At 41.3% G+C, this 21051-nt stretch overlaps 1 protein-coding gene and 1 long non-coding RNA gene across 4 annotated transcripts; both read right to left on the bottom strand.

The window, feature by feature from the left end:
- Positions 1-1125: 1125 nt before the first annotated feature.
- Positions 1126-13432, bottom strand: LOC149974501 (uncharacterized). The gene is made up of 2 exons (XR_016489450.1): positions 13268-13432; positions 1126-5947 (listed from the first exon to the last, which is right to left on the bottom strand). It is a non-coding gene; the product is annotated as an uncharacterized LOC149974501 (long non-coding RNA).
- A 171-nt stretch (positions 13433-13603) lies between these two features.
- LOC110499162 (ERCC excision repair 4, endonuclease catalytic subunit) lies at positions 13604-20609 on the bottom strand. 3 transcript variants are annotated; one of them, XM_021576114.3, is made up of 12 exons: positions 20490-20609; positions 20138-20327; positions 19674-19854; positions 19229-19424; positions 18881-19088; positions 17023-17203; positions 16718-16843; positions 16413-16517; positions 15699-16266; positions 15495-15587; positions 15275-15387; positions 13604-15151 (listed from the first exon to the last, which is right to left on the bottom strand). In XM_021576114.3, the coding sequence occupies exons 1-12, from the start codon at positions 20531-20533 to the stop codon at positions 14418-14420; spliced, it is 2739 nt and encodes a 912-aa protein (XP_021431789.3). In that variant the 5' UTR covers positions 20534-20609; the 3' UTR covers positions 13604-14417. The 3 variants fall into 3 exon arrangements, with proteins under 3 accessions (XP_021431789.3, XP_090068067.1, XP_090068068.1); XM_090211941.1 differs by lacking the exon at positions 20490-20609 and having other exon boundaries at positions 20138-20471; XM_090211942.1 differs by lacking the exons at positions 20138-20327; positions 20490-20609 and adding an exon at positions 19953-20035.
- Between the last annotated feature and the right edge of the window lie 442 nt (positions 20610-21051).

Below are 21051 nucleotides of genomic sequence, written 5' to 3'. Positions count from 1 at the left end.
CTCCGGTTGGAACTTTATTGAAGATTTATGATAAAAACATCCTAATGATTGATTCTATACTTAGTTTGAAATGTTTCTTCGACCTGTAATATAACTTTTTGAAGATTTTGTCCAAAGTAATGCACGAGCGTTTGGATTTGTATACCTAACGCGCTAACAAAAGTAGCTACTTGGAAATAAATAACGGATATTATCGAACAAATCAAACATTAATTGTGGAACTAGGATTCCTGGGAGTGCATTCTGAAGAAGATCAAAGGTAAGGGAATACTTATCATGTAAATTTCTGGTTTCTGTTGACTCCAACATGGAGGCTAATTTGATTATTTTTCTGAGCGCCGTCTCAGATTGCATTGTTTGCTTTTTCCGTAAAGTTTTTTTTTTTTATCTGACACAGCGGTTGCATTAAGGAGAGGTATATCTATAATTCCATGTCTATAACTTGTATTATCATCTACATTTATGATGAGTATTTCTGTTGAATCAATGAGGCTATTCAAAATCACTGGATGTTTTTGGAACTAGTGAACGTAACACGCCAATGTAAACTCAGATTTTTTTTATATAAATATGAACTTATCAAACAAAACATACATATAGTGTAACATGAAGTCCTATGAGTGTCATTGATGAAGATCAAAGGTTAGTGATTAATTTTCTCTCCATTTGTGCTTTTTGACTCCTATCTTTGGCTGGAAAAATGGCTGTGTTTATTCTGTGGCTTGGTGGTGACCTAACATAATCGTTTGTGGTGCTTTCGCTGTAAAGCATATTTGAGTCGGACACTGTGCTGGGATTAACACCAAGATGACCTTTAAAACGATATAAAATACATGTATGTTTGAAGAATTTTTATTATGAGATTTCTGTTGTTTTGAATTTGGCGCCCTGCACTTTCACTGGCTGTTGTCATATCCCGTTAACGGGATTGCAGCCATAAGAAGTTAAAGGCATGCGTATATACGGGCACAGATAAAATAAATGACTTATGAATATATTTCCACAATTTTTTTTTATGCAATTCATCCTTTACAATTGTTCATGTACTGGTGCTTTTGTTTTGGAATATGGAAATAATTTCACCTGTACACCTGGCTGGTTTAATTATTCATATTTTCCTTTCTATTTTGTCAAAATAAGCTGTAAGTGGAACGTATAATGAATCAAATCAACAAATAAAGTTGATTAAATGGATTACATTATTATTGTAAGGGAAACAAAAACAGGCTATAGGCCTACTTGTTTCTAGGACTTAAAAAAAAAAAATGTAATTAACTAGACAAGTCAGTTAAGAACAAATTCTTATTTACAATGATGGCCTACCCGGCCTCCCCTAACTCGGACGACGCTGGGCCAAATTGTGCGCCGCCCTATGGGACTCTCCATCACAGCCGGTTGTGCTACAGCCTGGGATAGAACCAGGGTCTGCAGTGCCACCTCTAGCACTGAGATGCAGTGCCTTAGACTGCAGCGCTACTCGGGAGCCGTTTGTAGAATTATACAAAACATATCCTTGACTATCTAAACACTATTGTTATTTAATTATACATTTGCACAAATATTTCTTCATGCAATTAATTATTTCTAATAGTTTATGCACTATTTATCAAGCGTTGGTGCTTATGTTTGCACACCTTGCGGGTTGATATGCATCTGATGCAGTGGTGGAAAAAGTACCCAATTGTTATACTTGAGTAATGACAAGTAAAAGTCACCCAGTGAAATACTACTTGAGTGAAAGTCTAAAAGTATTTGGTTTTAAATATACTTAAGAATCCAAATTAAATGTAACTGCTCAAATATAAAGGATCAGTGTCTCTATACCGGGACAGTTGAGCTAATGTGATTAGCATGACAGTTGTAACAGCAAACTTTCCAGGACATAGACATGTATTATACGGGCAGAAAGTTGACGTTCTTGCTAATTGAACTACACTCTCCAATTTACAGTAGGTATTACAGTGAAATAATGCCATGCACAGTTATGTACTTTAAAATGTATAAATAAACCAAATTAGGCACATTTGGGCAGACTTGATACAACATTTTGAACAGTAATGCAATGAATGGTTCATTGGCTCAGTCTAAAATGTTGCACACACACACTGCTGCCATCTATTGGCCAAAATATTGTGGCTAGTCATATAATGGACCTTTTGCATTTCAAAGGAACAAAAAATAAATAGAAATGTTTCTTTGTATTATCTTTTACCAGATTTAATGTGTTATATTCTCCTACATGAATTTCACATTTCCACAAACTTCAAAGTGTTTCCTTTCAAATGGTATCAACAATATACATGTCCTGAGTTACAGGCAGTTAGAGTTGGGCGTGTCATTTTAGGTGAAATGATAAAAAAAGGGGGGTACGATCCTTAAGAGGTTTTAAAGTAAAAGTATAAACCATTTCACATTCCTTATATTAAGCAAACTTTAGGGCATAATTTTTTTTATTTTTTATTTAGGATAGCCAGGGGCACACTCCAACACTAATTTACAAACAACACATGTGTTTAGCGAGTCTGCCAGTAGGGATGACCAGGGATGTTCTCTTGATAAGTGTATTAATTGGACCATTTTCCTGTCCTGCTAAGCATTAAAAATGTAACAAGTACTGTTGGGTGTCTGGAGTAAAAAGTACTTAAAAAAAAAAAATGTAAATGAAGTAAAAGTTGTCAAAAATAGTAATGTACAGATACCCCCAAAAACTACTTAGGTAGTACTTCACACCACGATCTGATGCATATGATAAATGGGATGCCCAGCAACGTTCTCTAGCGGGTACCTATAGGCTGAAAGGCCAGGCAGTTCTAGTGTTAAGGATTAAAAAAAAATAATCAAACAGTTTGGCAACTATAGTTCCGAATAACCGGTTTATGATGATGGTTCCGGGTCCCACCATCAGCTCCGTTCAGCCATTCAAACCACATCCATCTAGGGCTAAGGGGCACAATCCTGACATGTTGGTATTGGCATTGCACCATGCAGCTCTGTTCTTACTTTGCTTCACCTCTGGACTCAGAAACAGCACCAACATTCCAACCAATGTACCAACTTAAAGGACAAAGATTTTAAAAGCATCTAGGTATATGGCTGTACATGGACTCACACACTTCATAACTTTTGTTCACAACAACCACATTTCTTTTTTAAATGTAAAAACCTGTAACCAACTTCAGAATACAATACTTAAGACCATATCAGGGATTTTCTGTGAATCCCTTGAGGATTGTTGATTCTCCACATAGTAATGAACGAAGAGAGGGATGTTTGTTGCCTTTCCGTTGCTGTGGTCCAATCGTTTCAATAACTTAACTGTTACATCTGTGGGATAATAAACATTATCTTACATGGTCCAGAAGACAGTGATTTGAGAGCAGCCACTCCTTAAATGACCACTGTTGCTAAGAGACCCAGCAGTCTCACCCACACACACAAATACAGAAGACAACCACTGTTCTGCCATGGCTGACTTTAGTGTGCCTCAAGAGACAAATATCCATTATCAGTATCTATGGTTATGTTTTCTTTTCCAAGAAGAAAAACTGGTGACAGTGGGGACACTAGATACTACAGACGTCGATGAGTAACCAAGCAGCTATCAACCCCTCTATGCATTGGTTTACATGACTGTCAATCTACAGCAGTCTTTATTTCAGATCACATGTACTGACCAAAGTATCAACACAAGTACATCTAAACACACAAATATTCACATTTCAAGAGGCAAGCAATTTCTATAACCTGGTCAGTCAGCACTCGTCTTCCACCTCTCCTCAGCCAAACAGAGGTAGTCGAGCCCACCACATGAGCCAGTTTAAAAACAGTTCAAATTAAATGTTACTTTATCTTGAGGCTCTTTGTATTCAACGTATGTCACTGGAGACTAGACCCAGGTTAGAACAATAACGTCAGTCTGTCTGGTAGAGGAAAGATGGGCTGGAGACCGACTGTGATATTAGGGTTGCGCTGAAGAGGGTGCAAGTTTCTGAACATAGCAGAAAACCCATTAGAGATTTAATGAATAGAGCTGACATGATCCCCAACTCCACATGACATGATCCCTTACTAAATTATGTGTGTTCTAGGGATGTGGCTGTCATGACTTTGTCAGGCGGTCAGTCAAGAAAAAGACGGAATTGTTTAGATGGTCATACCATGGATAATTTAGCTATTGGATTTAGAATTTGAGCCCTTTCAGGTATCTGTTTCTAATTTGTAATAAATTTGCAAACATTTCTAAAAAACTTTTTTTGCTTTGTCATTATGAGGTTGTGTGTAGACTGATGAGGAAAACAACTTATTTAATCAAGTGTAGAATAAAGTTGTTAAACAACAAAATGTGGAAAAGTCAAGGGGTCTGAATACTTTGAATGCAAATCAAATTTTATTAGTCGCTTGCGCCGAATAGAGACGTAGTAGACCTTACAGTGAAATGCTTACTTACGAGCCCCTAACCGACAGTGCAGTTTCAAAAAATACAGATAAGAATAAGAGATAAAAGGTAGCAAGTAATTAAAGAGGAGCAGTAAAAAAATAACATACAGGGGGAGCCGGTACAGAGTCAATGTGCAGGGGCACCGGTTAGTTGAGGTAGTACGTACATGTAGGTAGAGTTAATTAAAGTGACTATGCATAGATGACAACAGATAGTGGCAGTGGTGTGAGGGGGGGGGGGGACAAGGGTGGCTGGAGTCTGCACTGTATAGGACTATGAGTATTAGAGCTTATGCGTCTGGGTGTTATGAATTAATCATCACCTCAGAAAGCAGGGTCCATTTCATTGTGTTAGGCTGTGAAACAACATCCACAACAACCATGTTGCCTTACCTCCCTACTCCTCTACATTTGCACACATTGTACATAGATTTTTCTATTGTGTTATTGACTGTGTGTTTGTTTATGTGTAACTCTGTTGTTGTTTTGTCACACTGCTTTGCTATATCTTCTCCAGGTCGCAGTTGTAAATGAGAACTTGTTCTCAACTGGCCTACCTGGTTAAATAAAAGTGAAATAAAAATGTTGTTGAACTTCTTCAAATTGATCAATCACAGTGAGGTGAGTGTTAACTGCGAAACAGTATCAGGCTTAAGTGTTTGACGTGATTTTTCATTGCATTTACACTAATGTCAGAGTGGTTAGAGGGACAATAGAGCACTGAGTACCAAGCCATTAGCGACCTGATGGTCGTTAGCAAGTTGGCTACTATCAACGCATGTCCAGAGTGTATAAGAGATTACCGTGACTCAATGGTCATGTGGAATTTTACTGTGATCATGACTGCTGGTGTGGCGGTAATACGGTCACTGCAACAGCCCTAGTCTGTTCTACACAACATGAGTCTGAAAGTTCTAGTGTTGTGCCCTAGTGAGGGGAGTGCAGCCCGCCACAGCTGGTTCTGAGTTTCTAAAAGAGGACATTTCAAAAGAGGCTGTTGAGTCTCAGATTCAGCTCTTAATAAAGGAAAAAGGAGTTCAGGTGAAATTTAAGACACCAGATTCCTATCTTCCAGATTTAAGTACTTGGCCCTAAATATCAGACTTAGGCCTAATATCATTGGAACCAACTCACTGTTCCTAGGCAGTCATTGAAAAATAAGAATTTGTTCTTAACTGACTTGCCTAGTTAAATAAAGGTTAAAAAAATTAAATTAAATGTAGGTTGATGCAGCCTAATCTTTCTGTTTGAATGGTGTAGGTACCTTTTCTACCATGGATTGTTAATTTTTAGTAAAAAGCCTACCTGTTACTAGACAACTGAATGTTGGCCAAAATGTGTTTATATAGCCTAATAGGAGTCTTAATAAAAATGTAAAAGGTTGTCGATATAGTACCATTTGGTATGGAAACGTTCTCATAATGCCATTCCTTACCACCGCTAGGAGAAGATGAAGAGAGACTTCTGCCTGGGTCCAAATGCTACAGCACACTAAGCCATGGAGACAGACCTGGGAACAGAAGACAGACGATTTAAAATGACATTCTACTACAAACTATAATTAATGCGCTACAAAATATAATTAATGCGCTATCAGAACAAAGAAAGCATTTTGTGCAAATTTGAATGTCAAAGACCTTGACCACCAACCTTTGTAAGATTTGTATCAGATCAGAAAATCATTAACGCATATGAACACAGCGGTCCCTGCAGCGTAGACTCAAACCAGTGTGATTAGAACGTGTAGTTACAATTGACACAACAGTCAGCATTTGAGCTGGCCACACTTATTTCACAGAAACATTTTACACAGTCTTTACAATATTATGTCCTCAATGTGAACAGTTTATTATCAATGCAATGTTCAGACAGTCACAGAAGTAGCATAACACAATACTCATCCAAATCTGAAAATGTAGGCTACAATAGTCCTAATGCTAACTGAGTAAAGAGTCAGCTAACACTAGCGGTCATATATAGCCAACAAATCGGCTGATAGAAACCATAATATGAGTTAGCTAATATCAAATACTACGTACAATTCATCACATCATGGGTGAGCTAACCAGTATATTGAAATAATTGAGTAAAATACTTTCTAAAAGTCAAAAGTAATCCCACAGTGGGTAGTTTGTGCGTGCCACCATGTTAGTTTTTCTGCGTCAACTAAACAAGATGAGTTGGGTCTATTTGCAGTATGCATGTTGAAGGGAGTGCGTAATCTACCATCATTCACTAACGGAAGTTTACTTGAAAGGCGAGTGAACCATCCCTTCTCCTCGTTTTGCTATAAACATTGTGTGTCTGACAGACATTTACGTGACACACAGAATGCATTGAATGATGTTAACAAACATAACTCCACACAGACAGCAAATGGCTTAGCATTAGCTCATCATAATCAGTACAACCTTCAAAAAAGGAGAACAAAAATAGATAACATGTAAAGTGTTGGTCCCATGTTTCATGAGCTGAAATAAAAGATCACAGAAATGTTCCATATGCACAAAAAGCTTATTTCTCTTAAATGTTGTGTTACTGAGCATTTCTCCTTTGCCAAGATAATCCATCCACCTGACAGGTGTGGCAAATCAAGAAGCTGGTTAAACAGCATGATCCTTACACAGGTGCACCTTGTGCAGGGGACAATAAAAGGCCACTAAGATGCACATCACACAACACAGTATGCAGGCCATGACTTCATCAAACACTGTTTCACAACGCATCAGTGACATGGCATTAGATGTTTTGAAACAATTCCTGCATCGCATACAAGGCAGTGAAATCTATGCATTACAGCTGGATGAGTCAACAGATGTGGCAGGCCTGGCACAGCTCCTGGTATATGTCTGTTACATTTATGGGGGGGGGGGGGGGGTAAATTAAGGAAGACATCCTCTTCTGCAAACCACTGAAAACCAGAGGAGGATATGTTTAAAGTACTGGACATCTTTGTGATGTCAAATGGACTTTGGTGGTCAAGATGTGTTGGTATCTGTACTGATGGCGCAAAAGCCATGACAGGGAGACATAGTGGAGTGGTAACACGTGTGCAAGCAGTTGCTCCCAACGCCACTTGGGTACACTGCAGCATCCACCGAGAGGCTCTTGCTGCCAAGGGAATGCCTGACAGCTTGAAAGACGTTTTGGACACTACTTTGAAAATGGTTAACTTTATTAAGCAAAGCACCTGAACTCATGTATTTTCTGCACTATGCAATGATATGGGCAGCGACCATGTAACACTTTTACAACATACAGAAGTTCACTGGTTATCAAGGGGCAAAGTATTGACATGTTTTTTTTTTAAATTGAGAGATGAGCTTAAAGGTCTTTTCTGACCATAAGTTTCACTTGTCTGACGGCTTGCATGATGACAAGTTTCTCACACGACTGGCCTATCTGGGTGATGTTTTTTCTCGCCTAAATGATCTGAAGCTAGGATTACAAGGACTCTCCACAACTATATTCAATGTGCGGGACAAAATTGATTAAGTTGGAGCTCTTCTCTGTCTGCATTAACAAGGACAACACACAGGTACTCCAATCATTATGATTTTTTGTGTGCAAATGAACTCAAGTTTACGGACAATGTCAAATGTGAGATTGCGAAGCATCTGATGGAGTTGGGTACACAATTACACAGGTACTTTCCCGAGACGGATGACACAACTGGATTCATTATCCCTTCATGCCCTGCCTCCAGTCCACTTACCAATATCTGAACAAGAGGTTCTGTGAAAATTGAATTTAAAATCAGAAGCCACTGCCAGATTTCTGTTTTGGCCTGCGCCGAGTGTGTCCTTCCTTGGCAAATCGTGCTAAGACACTGATGCCCTTTGCAACCACGATTCTCAACCCTCACTATCATGACAACTAAATACAGGCACAGACTGTGTGTGGAAAATTATTTAAGACAGACTCTCCAATGCAACCAAACTTTGCAGAGTTACGTGCATCCTTTCAAGCCCACCCTTCAAATTAACCTGTGGTGAGTTATTCACAACTTTCGATGAACAAATAAGGTTTAATATGTAACATGGTTAAATAAAGAGCAAGATGATTATTATATTATTATTTGTGCCCTGGTCCTATAAGAACTCTGTCACTTCCCAAGAGCCGGGTTGTGACAAAAACGTACTCATTCTTATGTTTAATAAATGTATGTGTGTGTGTGGCAGGTTTATAATTATGGCAAAAAAACAAAATTTGTGAGTGTGGTGACCCTGGTGCTAGAGAGGGTACGCAGCTGGAGGTTGAATGTTTGAAGAGGTATGGGATTATAACAAGTTTTGGAACCACTTCTGTGAATTAAAGAGGGGGAACATACCTCATTTCAAACTGTTGTTAGAAAATCATGTAATATTGACAAGTTGAAACACACCCTATTGATAATTAGCATGTCCTGGTTTGAGGGCAGTTGTCCTGTTGCGTAAAGATCACATTTATGAACAGTGAGTAAATTCTGACATCACGCGCATTAGAAAACTCATGCTGGGGGGACCGTTAAGAGATATTATAGTTCACTAGTAAAAAGGACAAAGGGATTGTCTGGTACAGCCATGTGCACCACGTCATTGCACTCTTGCTCTGCTGTATGTGATTCTTGCTAGTGGTCACTCAAATGGCTGAATCTGATTGGCTGGAACTTGAATTGCTAGGGTGCTGGTCCATGTGGGGGGAAATGTTTTTTTTAAAATGGCACAGCACAACTTACTGAAAATAGACACTTTCAAACTAGGGATTTCGTGACTAATTGAGGTAACAGTAATTCTGCATGTATAAACTAGACATTGACACACCCAGCCCAAAGCGGAGAATTTAAAAAAAGACTTACTAGTTGCCAAAGTACCAAAGCATACAGGCTACCTGAGACAAAAAACAGATATTGCAAAGAAACACCGGGACTGCAGCGGCAAGCGGCGGTTGCTATAGCAACAGCATGCTGCGGTCTTTGTGGCATGAGATGAAGGGTGTTCTGGAGGGGGGAGAGAGAGAGAGCTTTGAGAGCATAATGTTTACTGATCATTTGATTGTTTATTATCTCCTTCACTTGCTTTGGCAATGACAACATATGTTTCCCATGCCAATAAAGGACTTACATTGAAATTGAATTGAGAGTCAGAGAGCCAGAGTTTGAGTGCAATGTTTACTATTAATGTTTGTTGTTTATTATCCATTTCACTTGCTTTTGCAATGTAAGCATATGTTTCCCATGCCAACAAAGCCCCTTAAATTGAAAGAGACAGAAAGGAGACACATTAGCGGGACAAGCTCTCACCTACATGAGGGGCTCTTTACTGAAAAGCAAACCGTGACAGTAGCACCAACCAGTTCAAACAAGATACAAAACACCTCAGAACTCAGTTTATAAGCTACAGAGGATCTAGTGCACTCTCCTCAGGTCCTGGGCCACAATCACTGCACCCTGGATAGCGTGTGCGCGCTCGGGAATCATGTTAAAACACCTGATTCAACTCATCAAGGTATTGATGATCGTTGAATCAGTAGGAGTTTTTAATTGTTGGGCTGGAACAAAACAGTGAGCATGCACAAAACTTGTTGCTCTCCAGGAACAGTTGGTGACTGACCACTGAAGATCGAGGTCAACAGGTTTGCTTACATTCAAACAGAGGGAAGTACCTGGTCCTGTCAGAGGGAAAGCAAACATCATGCATGACTAGACAATGTGTGGCAAATATCAACCGTGCTCCTACCCAACTGCTCTGTCCTGCTATAGGCATTAGCAACAAGTACCATGTGTTCATCAAAGGGAAACCCACAGAAGGGAAAAGGTCGTGCCCAGCTAGGCCTAATGGTAGATGGCTTTGGAGATTATAGGTGTATGTAAATGTGCTGGTGTTTACAATTCAGCTTTAAAATACTGTTGTTTTGCGTTTTCATAAAACTGAAGGTTGTTGGGTGCAAAGTCTACAAGGGTCTAAGTGTGCTGTGCATGATAATGCACGAGGGTACGACAGATCGATTACCTTCTGCTCCTGCCTAATAGTATCCTACTGATTCAGTATGTATTGAACCAGCAGTATTAAAGGAACGATACAAGGTACATATCACCAACCATGGGCATACAGACGCAGGATGGAGACGTACACCTAACAGTAAACATAACTTTGCAATTAATATATTGTAATATTGCATAATAGCAGTCTACAGCCTGGGATAACATAGTTCCAGAATATCAAATAAACAATAAGACAGCTTGGCCTGTATATCAAGAGCACAGATGAACTAAACACATTATCCCACAGGGTCTGGGACTGCCCCTTCCTCATCATTACAAAGAAGAGGTCATAGGTCAGCTAAGTATCTATACACAACACAAGCCCCTCTCCAGTCTGTAAAGGGGTTATGCTACTGCAGTGGTAACATGCTTCTTCATATTCACTACAGGGAGGAACTCCTAACACAGTCTTTAGGAAAATACCCACCCAGTATTCTCCTCTCCGTTCAGTCAGGGTGGTCTAGTCTCTCTCGGCAGACTTAAACACACAATCTCCTGATATGTGTGTGTGTGTCTCAGATATAAAACCAGTCCCTTTGCAGCAAGTCACAGCCCAGTAACAGTATCTTGTGCTGTGGACATTTATTGCCCCTCAAACCAAATCCTAGCGATTTGAAGTTGGTTTCTCAGAGACCGAAATAGCCCACAAGTCTAGTCCAACAAAAATGACTGCTTTTTCTTGAGATAAGGCCAATGCTGATGTTATTATGGTTCATGTCAGAGTCAGTAGTGTAAAGTACTTAAGTAAAAACAGTTCTGGGGCATCTTTACTGTGTCTTTTTGACAACTTTTACTTCGATACATTCCTAAAGGAAATAATGTACTTTTTAAACCATACATTTTCTCTGACACCCAAAAGTACTCATTACATTTTGAATGCTTGGCAGGCAAGGAAAATGGTCCAATTCACACATTTATCAAGAGAACATCCCTGGTCATCCCTACTGCCTCTGATCGTGTGGACTCACTAAACACAAATGCTTTGTTTGTCAATTATGTTGGAGTGTGCCCCTGGCTATCCATAAATAAAATAAAGAGTGGAGGCATCTGATTTGCTTAATATTTATACTTATATTTAAAGTATATTTAAATCCAAATACATTTACACTTTTTTTAGTATTTTACTGCATAGAGTTCACTACAGTGGAAGTCTGCTCTATCACCTCAGCCAGCTGGCCAGACAAACCATTTCCCGCTAGACAACTGCTTTCACCCACCCCCCCACATTTTTTTTATTAATGCAGACAAGATAAAAGGTCCCGTGTAGCTCAGTTGGTTGAGCATGGCACTTGCAACTCCAGGGTTGTGGGAACTAGACTACCACAGGGGACTAGTACAACTCACTGCCGTAAGTCGCTCTGGATAAGATCTGCTAAATAAGTAGAAAGTCGAATGCAAATCCAAAACCAAAGCACACTCACATCCCACCTACTCCTTGAGGGAAATAAGTTATTGCGTGGAACGTGACAGTTGACTGTGACTCTTCTACTGACTTCTAGAGAAAGACAGGCACAACAAACCTAGCCTAATCTGTGACCCATGAGGCCATATCACAACAAACAGAGAAAATAGGCAGAAATCCAAGAGGAGAATGCATCCATTAATATATAGACCAAAGGTTAAAGTTCATTGAGACATCATACGAGGTTTAAATTGGGTGGATGGTTCAGGTTACTCTGGTGTGAAGGTTAGAACCGGATAAGATTTTTTTTGTGCAGGAAAAAAAAACCTAACTCTGGCAACCAATGAACCAACAATCAAGACATTGTTAGGATGAGGAGAGGAGCTTTAAAAACTTGGCAACATCGGTTAGAAGTAAAAAGTTTGGCAAGACAGATTATAAATCACAACACAGTACGCCAGAACAATTCACTATTATTTTCCTCACCATCTGTTAGCTTCATAAGGCAGCGCCATATGTGGCTCTGACAAAGTGCTATGCAAAATCTCAAATCTACCTTATCCCATTTCAAGCAAGACTGTTGTCAGGTGAGGTGTTTGTGTTGTGTCATCATCCAGTGATGTGTTGCAGGCAGCAACCACTTCACTCTCAGCCTCACTTTCATCTTTAGCTTCTTTGATCTGCCAGTCTCTCTCTTTGGTGCTAGTTCTCCCAAGGGGCTGGCTCATCCTCCCTCACCCATTTATGACTGAGATCCACGTTGACCTCACCGAGTTACCTGTGTCTGTGTGCAGAGTCAAGCATTCACAGTGCTAACAATTGACAAAATGTGTGGCTGCCCTTTAACATATATCCTTGGTGATAATGAAGCAAATGGCGTAGGATATCAGTGTTGACTTGCTAGCTGCTAACGTTACATTGTAACAGGTGGCATTACTGGGAGGTCTAGAGATATCACCGCATACACAAAAAACATTGCATTCAGTTCACTAGCGGTTACTGGTAGGCTGACTGATTAAAGAGAAGGCACTACAGTTAATTGCGAGACGTTGGTTTTAATTTGTGAGAAGTTAACGTTAGCTAGCTTCCAACATCACAGAGACAGCGTGTCAGTGCGGTTATCTGACAGGCAAGATAGCATGTAAACCGAATAAAATATAGGGGGGGGGGGTGGTGAAAGAAAAGACACGGAACAATATTGTCATCTTGTATTTTAAATCAGTTTACACATTGTCTACTGTGGCTTTAACCCCTCGCACTGATAGCTAACTAGCTCGCTGTATTCTACATGGCATGACTGCATCAACAACCTCTGCACTCACTGACGCTACTCTGCTACTAGCCATGCTGCTAGTTCTGCTCGCACGTTAAAAACAAGACAGCCCTACCCAGTTCAAATATCTTACCCGATTCCTTCGCATTGCCGTATGAAAAGGTTTACCATTCGATTCAACGACGCACTGCAATTGATGTCGAGGAGAATGTCTTGTGTTTTTTAGGAAATCGGAAGTTTCATTCGCGGAATAAAATGTCTCCTGCTGATATGTTCGGATAAATTTGGTGACGTAATCAGTAGTCAAACGGAAGCTTTGCGTTGCCTCGCCTGCATTCAAGACACAGGGGGCGCTCGAGTCTTCAACTTAGATGGCAAATCATTCTACACCCCCTAAGTGTATAAATAAATACATGTTTATCGTTGGCAGCAATATATCATTAACGCAAACAAAGAATTACAAATCATGAAGCATTTTCTGGAAAGTTTATTTTGCAAGAGATAAGACCAAACGATATATGTAGAGCCAATGTTCAATACCTGAATATTTTAATAGAGCCCTAGTTTAGTTCTGACAAACAGTATAAACATGTTTCATTACCAACATTATCAGACAATTCATTCATCATAATAAAACCTAGTATTTAAACACTGCATTGTTGAGTAAGAGCTTGTAACTAAGCATTTCCCTGGGCAGTATTAATATCTGTTGTATGCTGTAAATGCAACAAATAAACTTTAATTTGTTTTAAAACAGGGGTGTCAAATAAATTTAGCCCCGGGGGCCACATTTGATCATCAATGAGGTTTGGAGGGCCGCACTGAAAATGTGTTATATTTCCTTGCTGTCAAAACTGGAATTTTTGATGCTTTAGTTTCTATTTGGTTTTAGTAATTTGAAAGTATATTGACTTCGTTCCTCCCACACATTTATTTGATTGTTTTTATGAAACCACCCACAGACCGGATGTTTCACACCCGATTTAAAACACTTTCTTCTTACTGACTCCTCTGTATCAGCAGTTTTCCACTACAGTACTGCAAGTATCAAATCCAACAGCAGATCCTAAATATAACTCAGCTCATGTAAGCAAAACATCCATTTACATATTCAAAGATTTACAAAGTCAAAGTTGGATAACAAAATTCACAAACACGTAAAATGACAACACAATTGAGTTCAGTCTATACACAAGGCACAGTTCCTTCCATAGTCTTTCTAAAAGTCAAACCTGAGCATAGCTGATATCACATATCAGCATCTGTTCCTTTAAAGTGTATGACTATTTACTTTTCTGTGCAGGGGCAGGGATGTCCACAGTATTATGCAGGAACTCATAGAGCGACTTCCCATTGCCAGCATGCCCCAGAATCTGTGCTAGCCTTTCCTGGCTTAGTTTGGCTAGGTGTGCCAGGCTATCTGCGTGTTTAACCAGAGCCCTGTAGTTCTTCGCATTAACCCCTGGCATCCGAAGCAGGAAGTCGTATGGCCCAGGGTTGAAGAGGTCAGCTGACTCTGCCACCGTGTCCGACTCGGCAGTGATGGCCTGGGCCGCGGCGGCATCCGGCTCGGGTCGACCTTTCTTCAGCTCCTGGAAAAGTTCTGCGGTGGCGTGTGGGGAGGGGCACCAAAGGATCCTGAGGCGGGGGAAGTGCAGGGTGAGGAGGGTCAGCTTGGAGGTGACGTCGTTAGCTGAGATCTCCTGGCGGAAGTCGGTGCGGGCCATCAGGGAAAAGGGCTTGGCCGAGTCGAACTCGATCAGCAGGACGGGCTTCCGGTAGTACCGCGTCATGGACAGGCACTGGGTGTAGAGGCGTCCGCTCTGAAGCGAGCCAATCAGGTCACTGACGCTCTTGCGCTCCACGCAGGTGTCGGCAGTGAGGATGTAATCGCCCACCTCCAGGGTGACAGGCTCGATGTCCAGGCCGCGTCGGTGGAGGAGGGAAGGGAGCTCACTGCGGAACTCACGCATGTCCACAATCACACGGGACGGCTCCTTGGGCTGCTCCTGGCCCCCTGATTGGAGAGACATGACATGAAATTACATCAACAAATCAGACTCAGATAGATGATGTGGATTGTAAGACCTAAGCCGCCCACAGTGTAATAAATCAGATGCAATTTAATCACATCACTTACCTGCTTTGCGTGTGTTGGTAGTAGAGTAAGCAGGCTCCTGACTCCTGCTCAGATCCAGGTTGGTGTCTTCTCTTCCCTCTCTCTCCTCAGGAACCACCATAGTGGCCTTCTCCCTGCAATCACACACACACAGACACCCAGTCAGTCAGCACAGCTCACAAACTAACACATGGTATGGAAACTGAAGGATGATCATAATATAATGCAGCAGATGTCTGACCTGATGAGGTGTTCAAAGGCTTGTTTCTCTTTAGCCAGACCAGTCAGGTACCTCTGCTCCTCTGTGGAGCCACCATAGATCAGGAAGTACACCCTGAGAGGAGGAGGAAATGCTTCATGAATGACTTCATCTGGGAAAACAACAACATGTAATTCAGAAGATCTGTGTAAAATGAATGAGGGGATAAAGGTTTTGTTTGATTACCTCAGTGATTTCCCCGGTCTGGAGGCTTTGTAAATCTCCAGCTGACGAACAAAGCTGAGCTCGGCGTCATAAAGCACCACAAAACTGGGCTCCACCTCGTGCAGTACCCGCGTCAGACTGTAGGGGTCAGTGCAACCCCTCAGAGGGTGGATAACAGTCAATGGCTCTTTCAGAACACCGTAATAGGCGTCAGACGACAAGTCTAACTTTAGCTCCTCCTCCTCCTCCTTTTCCAACAGGCCTCCCTCATCCCCACTGCTGCCCATCACTTCTCCCTCTCTGTTGCCAACCATTTGAGTCAGGGTCAGAGACGGCCTCTTTTTACTCTTTGAGTTTGGCTTGGTTGCTGCATTCCCTTTGGCTTTTTTTCCTTTGGTCTCTTTCTCAGGCTGTTGTTTTCTGGCCCAACTCTGGCCCTCTTGTTTGTGTGCGTCTGGGTCGAACAGGGCATCTCTTTTGCCAATGGTGCGAGTGTAGAGTCTATTGAGTAGGGAGTCTGAGCCACGACTGATGTACTCATGAAGTTGAGAACAGGTTCTGTCATCACTGGCACAGATCAAGATGTGGCCTGGGGAATCAGACAAAGAATAGTGAGACTCACCACCTAGGACTGAACAGTTTACCAACGCATGTCATAGCTTTGGTAGGAATATGTTACGCTTTCTGTGTCCATATACAATACTTTGTCTATATTGTAATTTGCTAGTGGCTGACCTGGTTTGAGTTCAGAGCTCTTGTTCTCCTTCTCTATCTCCTGCAGCACCTCTGTCAGAGCCTCCCACTTTGGGTTCTGCTCCAGCACCAGCACCCTTTTCACCTCTGGGGCAGACACACAAAAATCATTTTCTTCAGCTCCAGAAAGCATAAAATAAAATGGTATTGTTCGCATACACATTTTTTGCAGATGTTATCGTGGATGTAGCGAAATGTTCAAGCTCTTCCTCTGAAAGAAGTAGAATTACATATAATATAGCCATAGAGATTGTGCTTGAATGTATATTTTGAGAGCAGTTAGTTACCTGAAGTGCTTTGTTGTTTTTCTGTGTCAGCTCCCACCTTGAGTTTCTTCTTGGACTCAGGAATGCAGTACACCCGACTCCTGGCGTTAATAAACATGGAGGTGCTGGAGTCCAGGAACAACCACCCTGTTGAAATGAACCACAGTCAAGTGACATTTTTCTTTGAATCAGCATCTAGGGCTGCCGAACATAATGGAAGGGGAAACACAGAGACCTTCATATGATAGCTCTCCAATGAAACTAAGCAATGCAGTTAGCTATTCATATTCTCTTACTCTCCAAGGACAGTTCTTACAACTTCTTACCAGAGTTGCTTCCAAAGTTTTTCTGGCTAGAGCGGAGTGACTCGAGGAGGTTGAGGAAGGTGACACAGTCGTACTGGGTGAGGTAGAGCAGCAGGGTACGTAAGATCTTCAGGTCCTGGACCAAAGACTTGGTCTTGGCTCCCAGCTGGTGCCACAGAGGGTCCAGGTAGTGACGGATGGTCTGGGGGGTCAAACAGGCACAACAAACAGGAATATGAGAGAAAATCTGTAAGTGGTCAATAGAGTACAGTGGATGCCTTGATTTAAGTAACGTCTGGAGTAGAGGGCGACCGATTAATCAGAATGGCCGATTAATTAGGGCCGATTTCAAGTTTTCATAATCGGTAATCGGCATTTTTGGACACGGATTATATTGCACTCCACGAGGAGACTGCGTGGCAGGCTGACCACTTGTTATGCGAGTGCAGCAAGGAGCCAAGGTAAGTTGCTAGCTAGCATTAAACTTATCATATAAAAAACAATCAATCAATCTTAACATAATCACTAGTTAACTACACATGGTTGATGATATTACTAGGTTATCTAGCTTGTCCTGCGTTGCATATAATCGATGCGGTGCCTGTTAATTTATCATTGAATGACAGCCTACTTTGCCAAACGGGTGATGATTTAACAAGCGCATTCGCGAAGAAAGCACTGTGTACCTAACCATAAACATCAATGCCTTTCTTAAAATCAATACACAAGAATATATTTTTAAACCTGCAAATTTACTTAATATTGCCTGCTAACATGAATTTATTTTAACTAGGGAAATTGTGTCACTTCTCTTGCGTTCTGTGCAGGAAGAGCCAGAATTGTACATAATTATGACATAACATTGAAAGTTGTGCAATGTAACAGAAATATTTAGACTTAGGGGTGCCACCCGTTAGATAAAATACAGAACGGTTACGTATTTCACTGAAAGAATAAACGTTTTGTTTTTGAAATGATAGTTTCCGGATTTGACCTTATTAATGACCTAAGGCTCGTATTTCTGTGTGTTATTATATTAGAATTAAGTCTATGATTTGATATTTGATAGAGCAGTCTGACTGAGCGGTGGTAGGCAGCAGCAGGCTCGTAAGCATTCATTCAAACAGCACTTTCCTGCATTTGCCAGCAGCTCTTCGCTGTGCTTCAAGCATTGAGCTGTTTATGACTTCAAGACTATCAACTCCCGAGATTAGACTGGCAATACTATAGTGCCTATAAGAGCATCCAATAGTCAAAGGTATATGAAATACAAATGATATAGAGATAAATAGTCCTATAATTCCTATAATAACTACAACTTAAAACTTCTTACCTGGGAATATTGAAGACTCATGTTAAAAAGAACCACCAGCTTTCATATGTTCTCATGTTCTGAGCAAGGAACTTAAGCGTTAGCTTTTTTACATGGCACATATTGCACTTTTACTTTCTTCTCCAACACTTTGTTTTTGCATTATTTAAACCAAATTGAACATGTTTCATTATTTATTTGAGACTAAATTGATTTTATTTATGTATTATATTAAGTTAAAATAAAAGTGTTAATTCAGTATTGTTGTAATTGTCATTATTACAAATATGTATATAAAATCGTCTGATTAATCGGTATCGGCTTTTTTTGGTCCTCCAATAATCAGTATCGCCGTTGAAAAATCATATTCGGTCGACCTTTAGTCTGGAGACGAGCAGTGTGCAGTCATATTTTTATATCACTAACGCTAATATGAAGAACAATAAATGTACATTCACATTGAGTTGTGTTATGCATACAATGGTTATTGCTGAACTGCAAGAAGTTGTAGTTAGTTTACTCCAGTGGGTATTGATGCTTAATTCCTATGTAACAAACAAGTCTGACCTTTTCGAAGGCATTCCCAAGGGTATTCTCCAGGGAGAGGTCCTCTGCCTCCAGCGTGGGGTTGTAGCGCTTCAGCTCCTTCAGACAGGCGTTCATGATGTCCAGAACAGAGCTCTGGATGGCCCTCATGGCCGGGGTCAGAGACACATGCAGCTCCACCACCTCTGGCTTGTGTCTGTCCAAAACCGAGTTCACTGACGCCTGGAACCTGAGAGAGGCGGGGAAACAGAGAGAGAAAAAGAGAGAGAGGTGGGAGCAGAAAGAGAGAACTATCCATCATCATCAATATTCCAAGAAGGTACCACACAAAGGAGTAAAAAAGTATATAAAAAGGTCTCCCCCACCCACCTGGGCCAGAGGAAAAGTTTCTTGACAAAGAGGTTCCTCATGACTCTCTCCACCTGACAGAAGCCTGAGGAGAAGGATGTGGCCTTGTCTGTGAAGGCCTTAATGAAGCCTGTCTTATTCTTCTGTCTGAACAGTCTCAAGATGAAGGCTTCCTGGCAAGACTCAATTATCTTATGAGCCCGGTACACCAGTATACCTGGGGAAAACAGAGAAAGTTGTGGGTCGGTGTAAACAAGGTAAATAAATAAAGTGAAGCAGCACAAACAGAGAAAGGATAGTGCTTAGACAGAGAGAGCAATATGAGTGTCCTTTTGAGCAACTACATCTTAGGGCATTGTCTTCACACATCCCAGTCTGATTTGTATCCAGGACCATTTGGTACCATTATCCATACTAATATAACTGGTAGGTAAAAACTATAGTTTTGCCTACACTATATACTGACCCGAGATGAGGTGTGCAGGTATCCTGTCAGTGAGGAAGTCCACCACTAGGATACGGCTGGTGACAAACAGGACCCCTCCCTGTGTATAAACTTCGTAGCGCTCTGTACTCTGAACATCACTGGTCACTGTCCGGGGCAGGTGGCTCACTCCCTCAGCTCGCAGCTGCTCTGTGAAGAACTCCTAGCAGAGGAAATAGAAGCACAAATAGGAACATGGGTTATTGGTTACTGTTACAAACTTTCTACATAGAAAGACATGTAACGTTGTTCAAACTTCACCTAGAGTTCGATTCATGCAAGATCTGCAACCAAGGACGTCCATCCTAGCTGAAGCCCTCCTGATGCAACCTTGAAAGTCAAACAGGTGATGACAAGTAGCCACCTATAATCGATGTGTAACGTTGGCCCCTCCTGAACTGGGCCCCTGACCATTCGTTCCCCTAGCACCGCTATTATTCACCCACCTGCTCGGGCGTGGTAGTGTTCAGCAGCAGCACCAGACTCCCCTCCTCGGAGTACACCCGCATGAACTGCAGCAGGATGCGGTCTATCCCCATGCCCTCCGCAGTCACCAGCAGCCCGTCCGAGCCAAACAAACTCAGGAACATCTCCGTCTCAAATTCAAGTAGTTGACCAGCCATCTCCCTCCGTGTCCTGTGCATTTTTGTCAGTAATAATGTTGGTCAGTCAGTCAGACAATATAGCTTGAATGCTATCTAGCTTGCTAGCTATTCAACATGGTTGTACTCTGCAAGAACGAGTCGGTAAAGCAAATACATTTAACTTGTTTGCTAACTAAAACTGCTTTCGGGGTACCTGCATATCATCAGTTGTAAGAAAATAACCCCAAGTGCATACATTAGGAGTTATTCTGAGCTTCAATGTATTAGCCTGCACATCCCACCAATGTTTTGGAAATCGCATATCCGGTCACGTAACGGTGAAGCGGGAAGAAGCGACAGGATTTTTAGCGCCATCTGCTGTAGTGGAATAGTAACTGTTTACAGTAGGAATATGTACAGTATCCATCATACAGACTGGACATGTACTGCACAGGAGGCTAGTGAGAGGAGGACGGCTCATAAATGTCTTGGATGGAGTAAATGGATTGGTATTAAACTCATGGAAACCACGTGTTTGATGTGTTTGATACCATCCCATTCATTTCGTTCAAGCAATTGCGATGAGCCTGTCCTCCATAATTAAGGTACCACCAGCCACCTGTGATGTACTGTATAACCCAACTTATTATCATGCATAATGTCCACCTTCAGGGGATTTTGAGAGCCAGCAGGGAAATGCAATCAGGTGACAAAATCTACAATATTTACCACTAACAAAACACTAATGATTCCTCTGGGGAGGCATAGGGGAACAC

Source organism: Oncorhynchus mykiss, chromosome 20 (assembly GCF_057628025.1).
Source record: "Oncorhynchus mykiss isolate SJ-2025 chromosome 20, ASM5762802v1, whole genome shotgun sequence".
Lineage (NCBI taxonomy): Eukaryota > Metazoa > Chordata > Actinopteri > Salmoniformes > Salmonidae > Oncorhynchus > Oncorhynchus mykiss.
The sequence above is the reverse complement of the archived record's forward strand: the minus strand, read 5'-3'. Positions and strand labels throughout refer to the sequence as shown.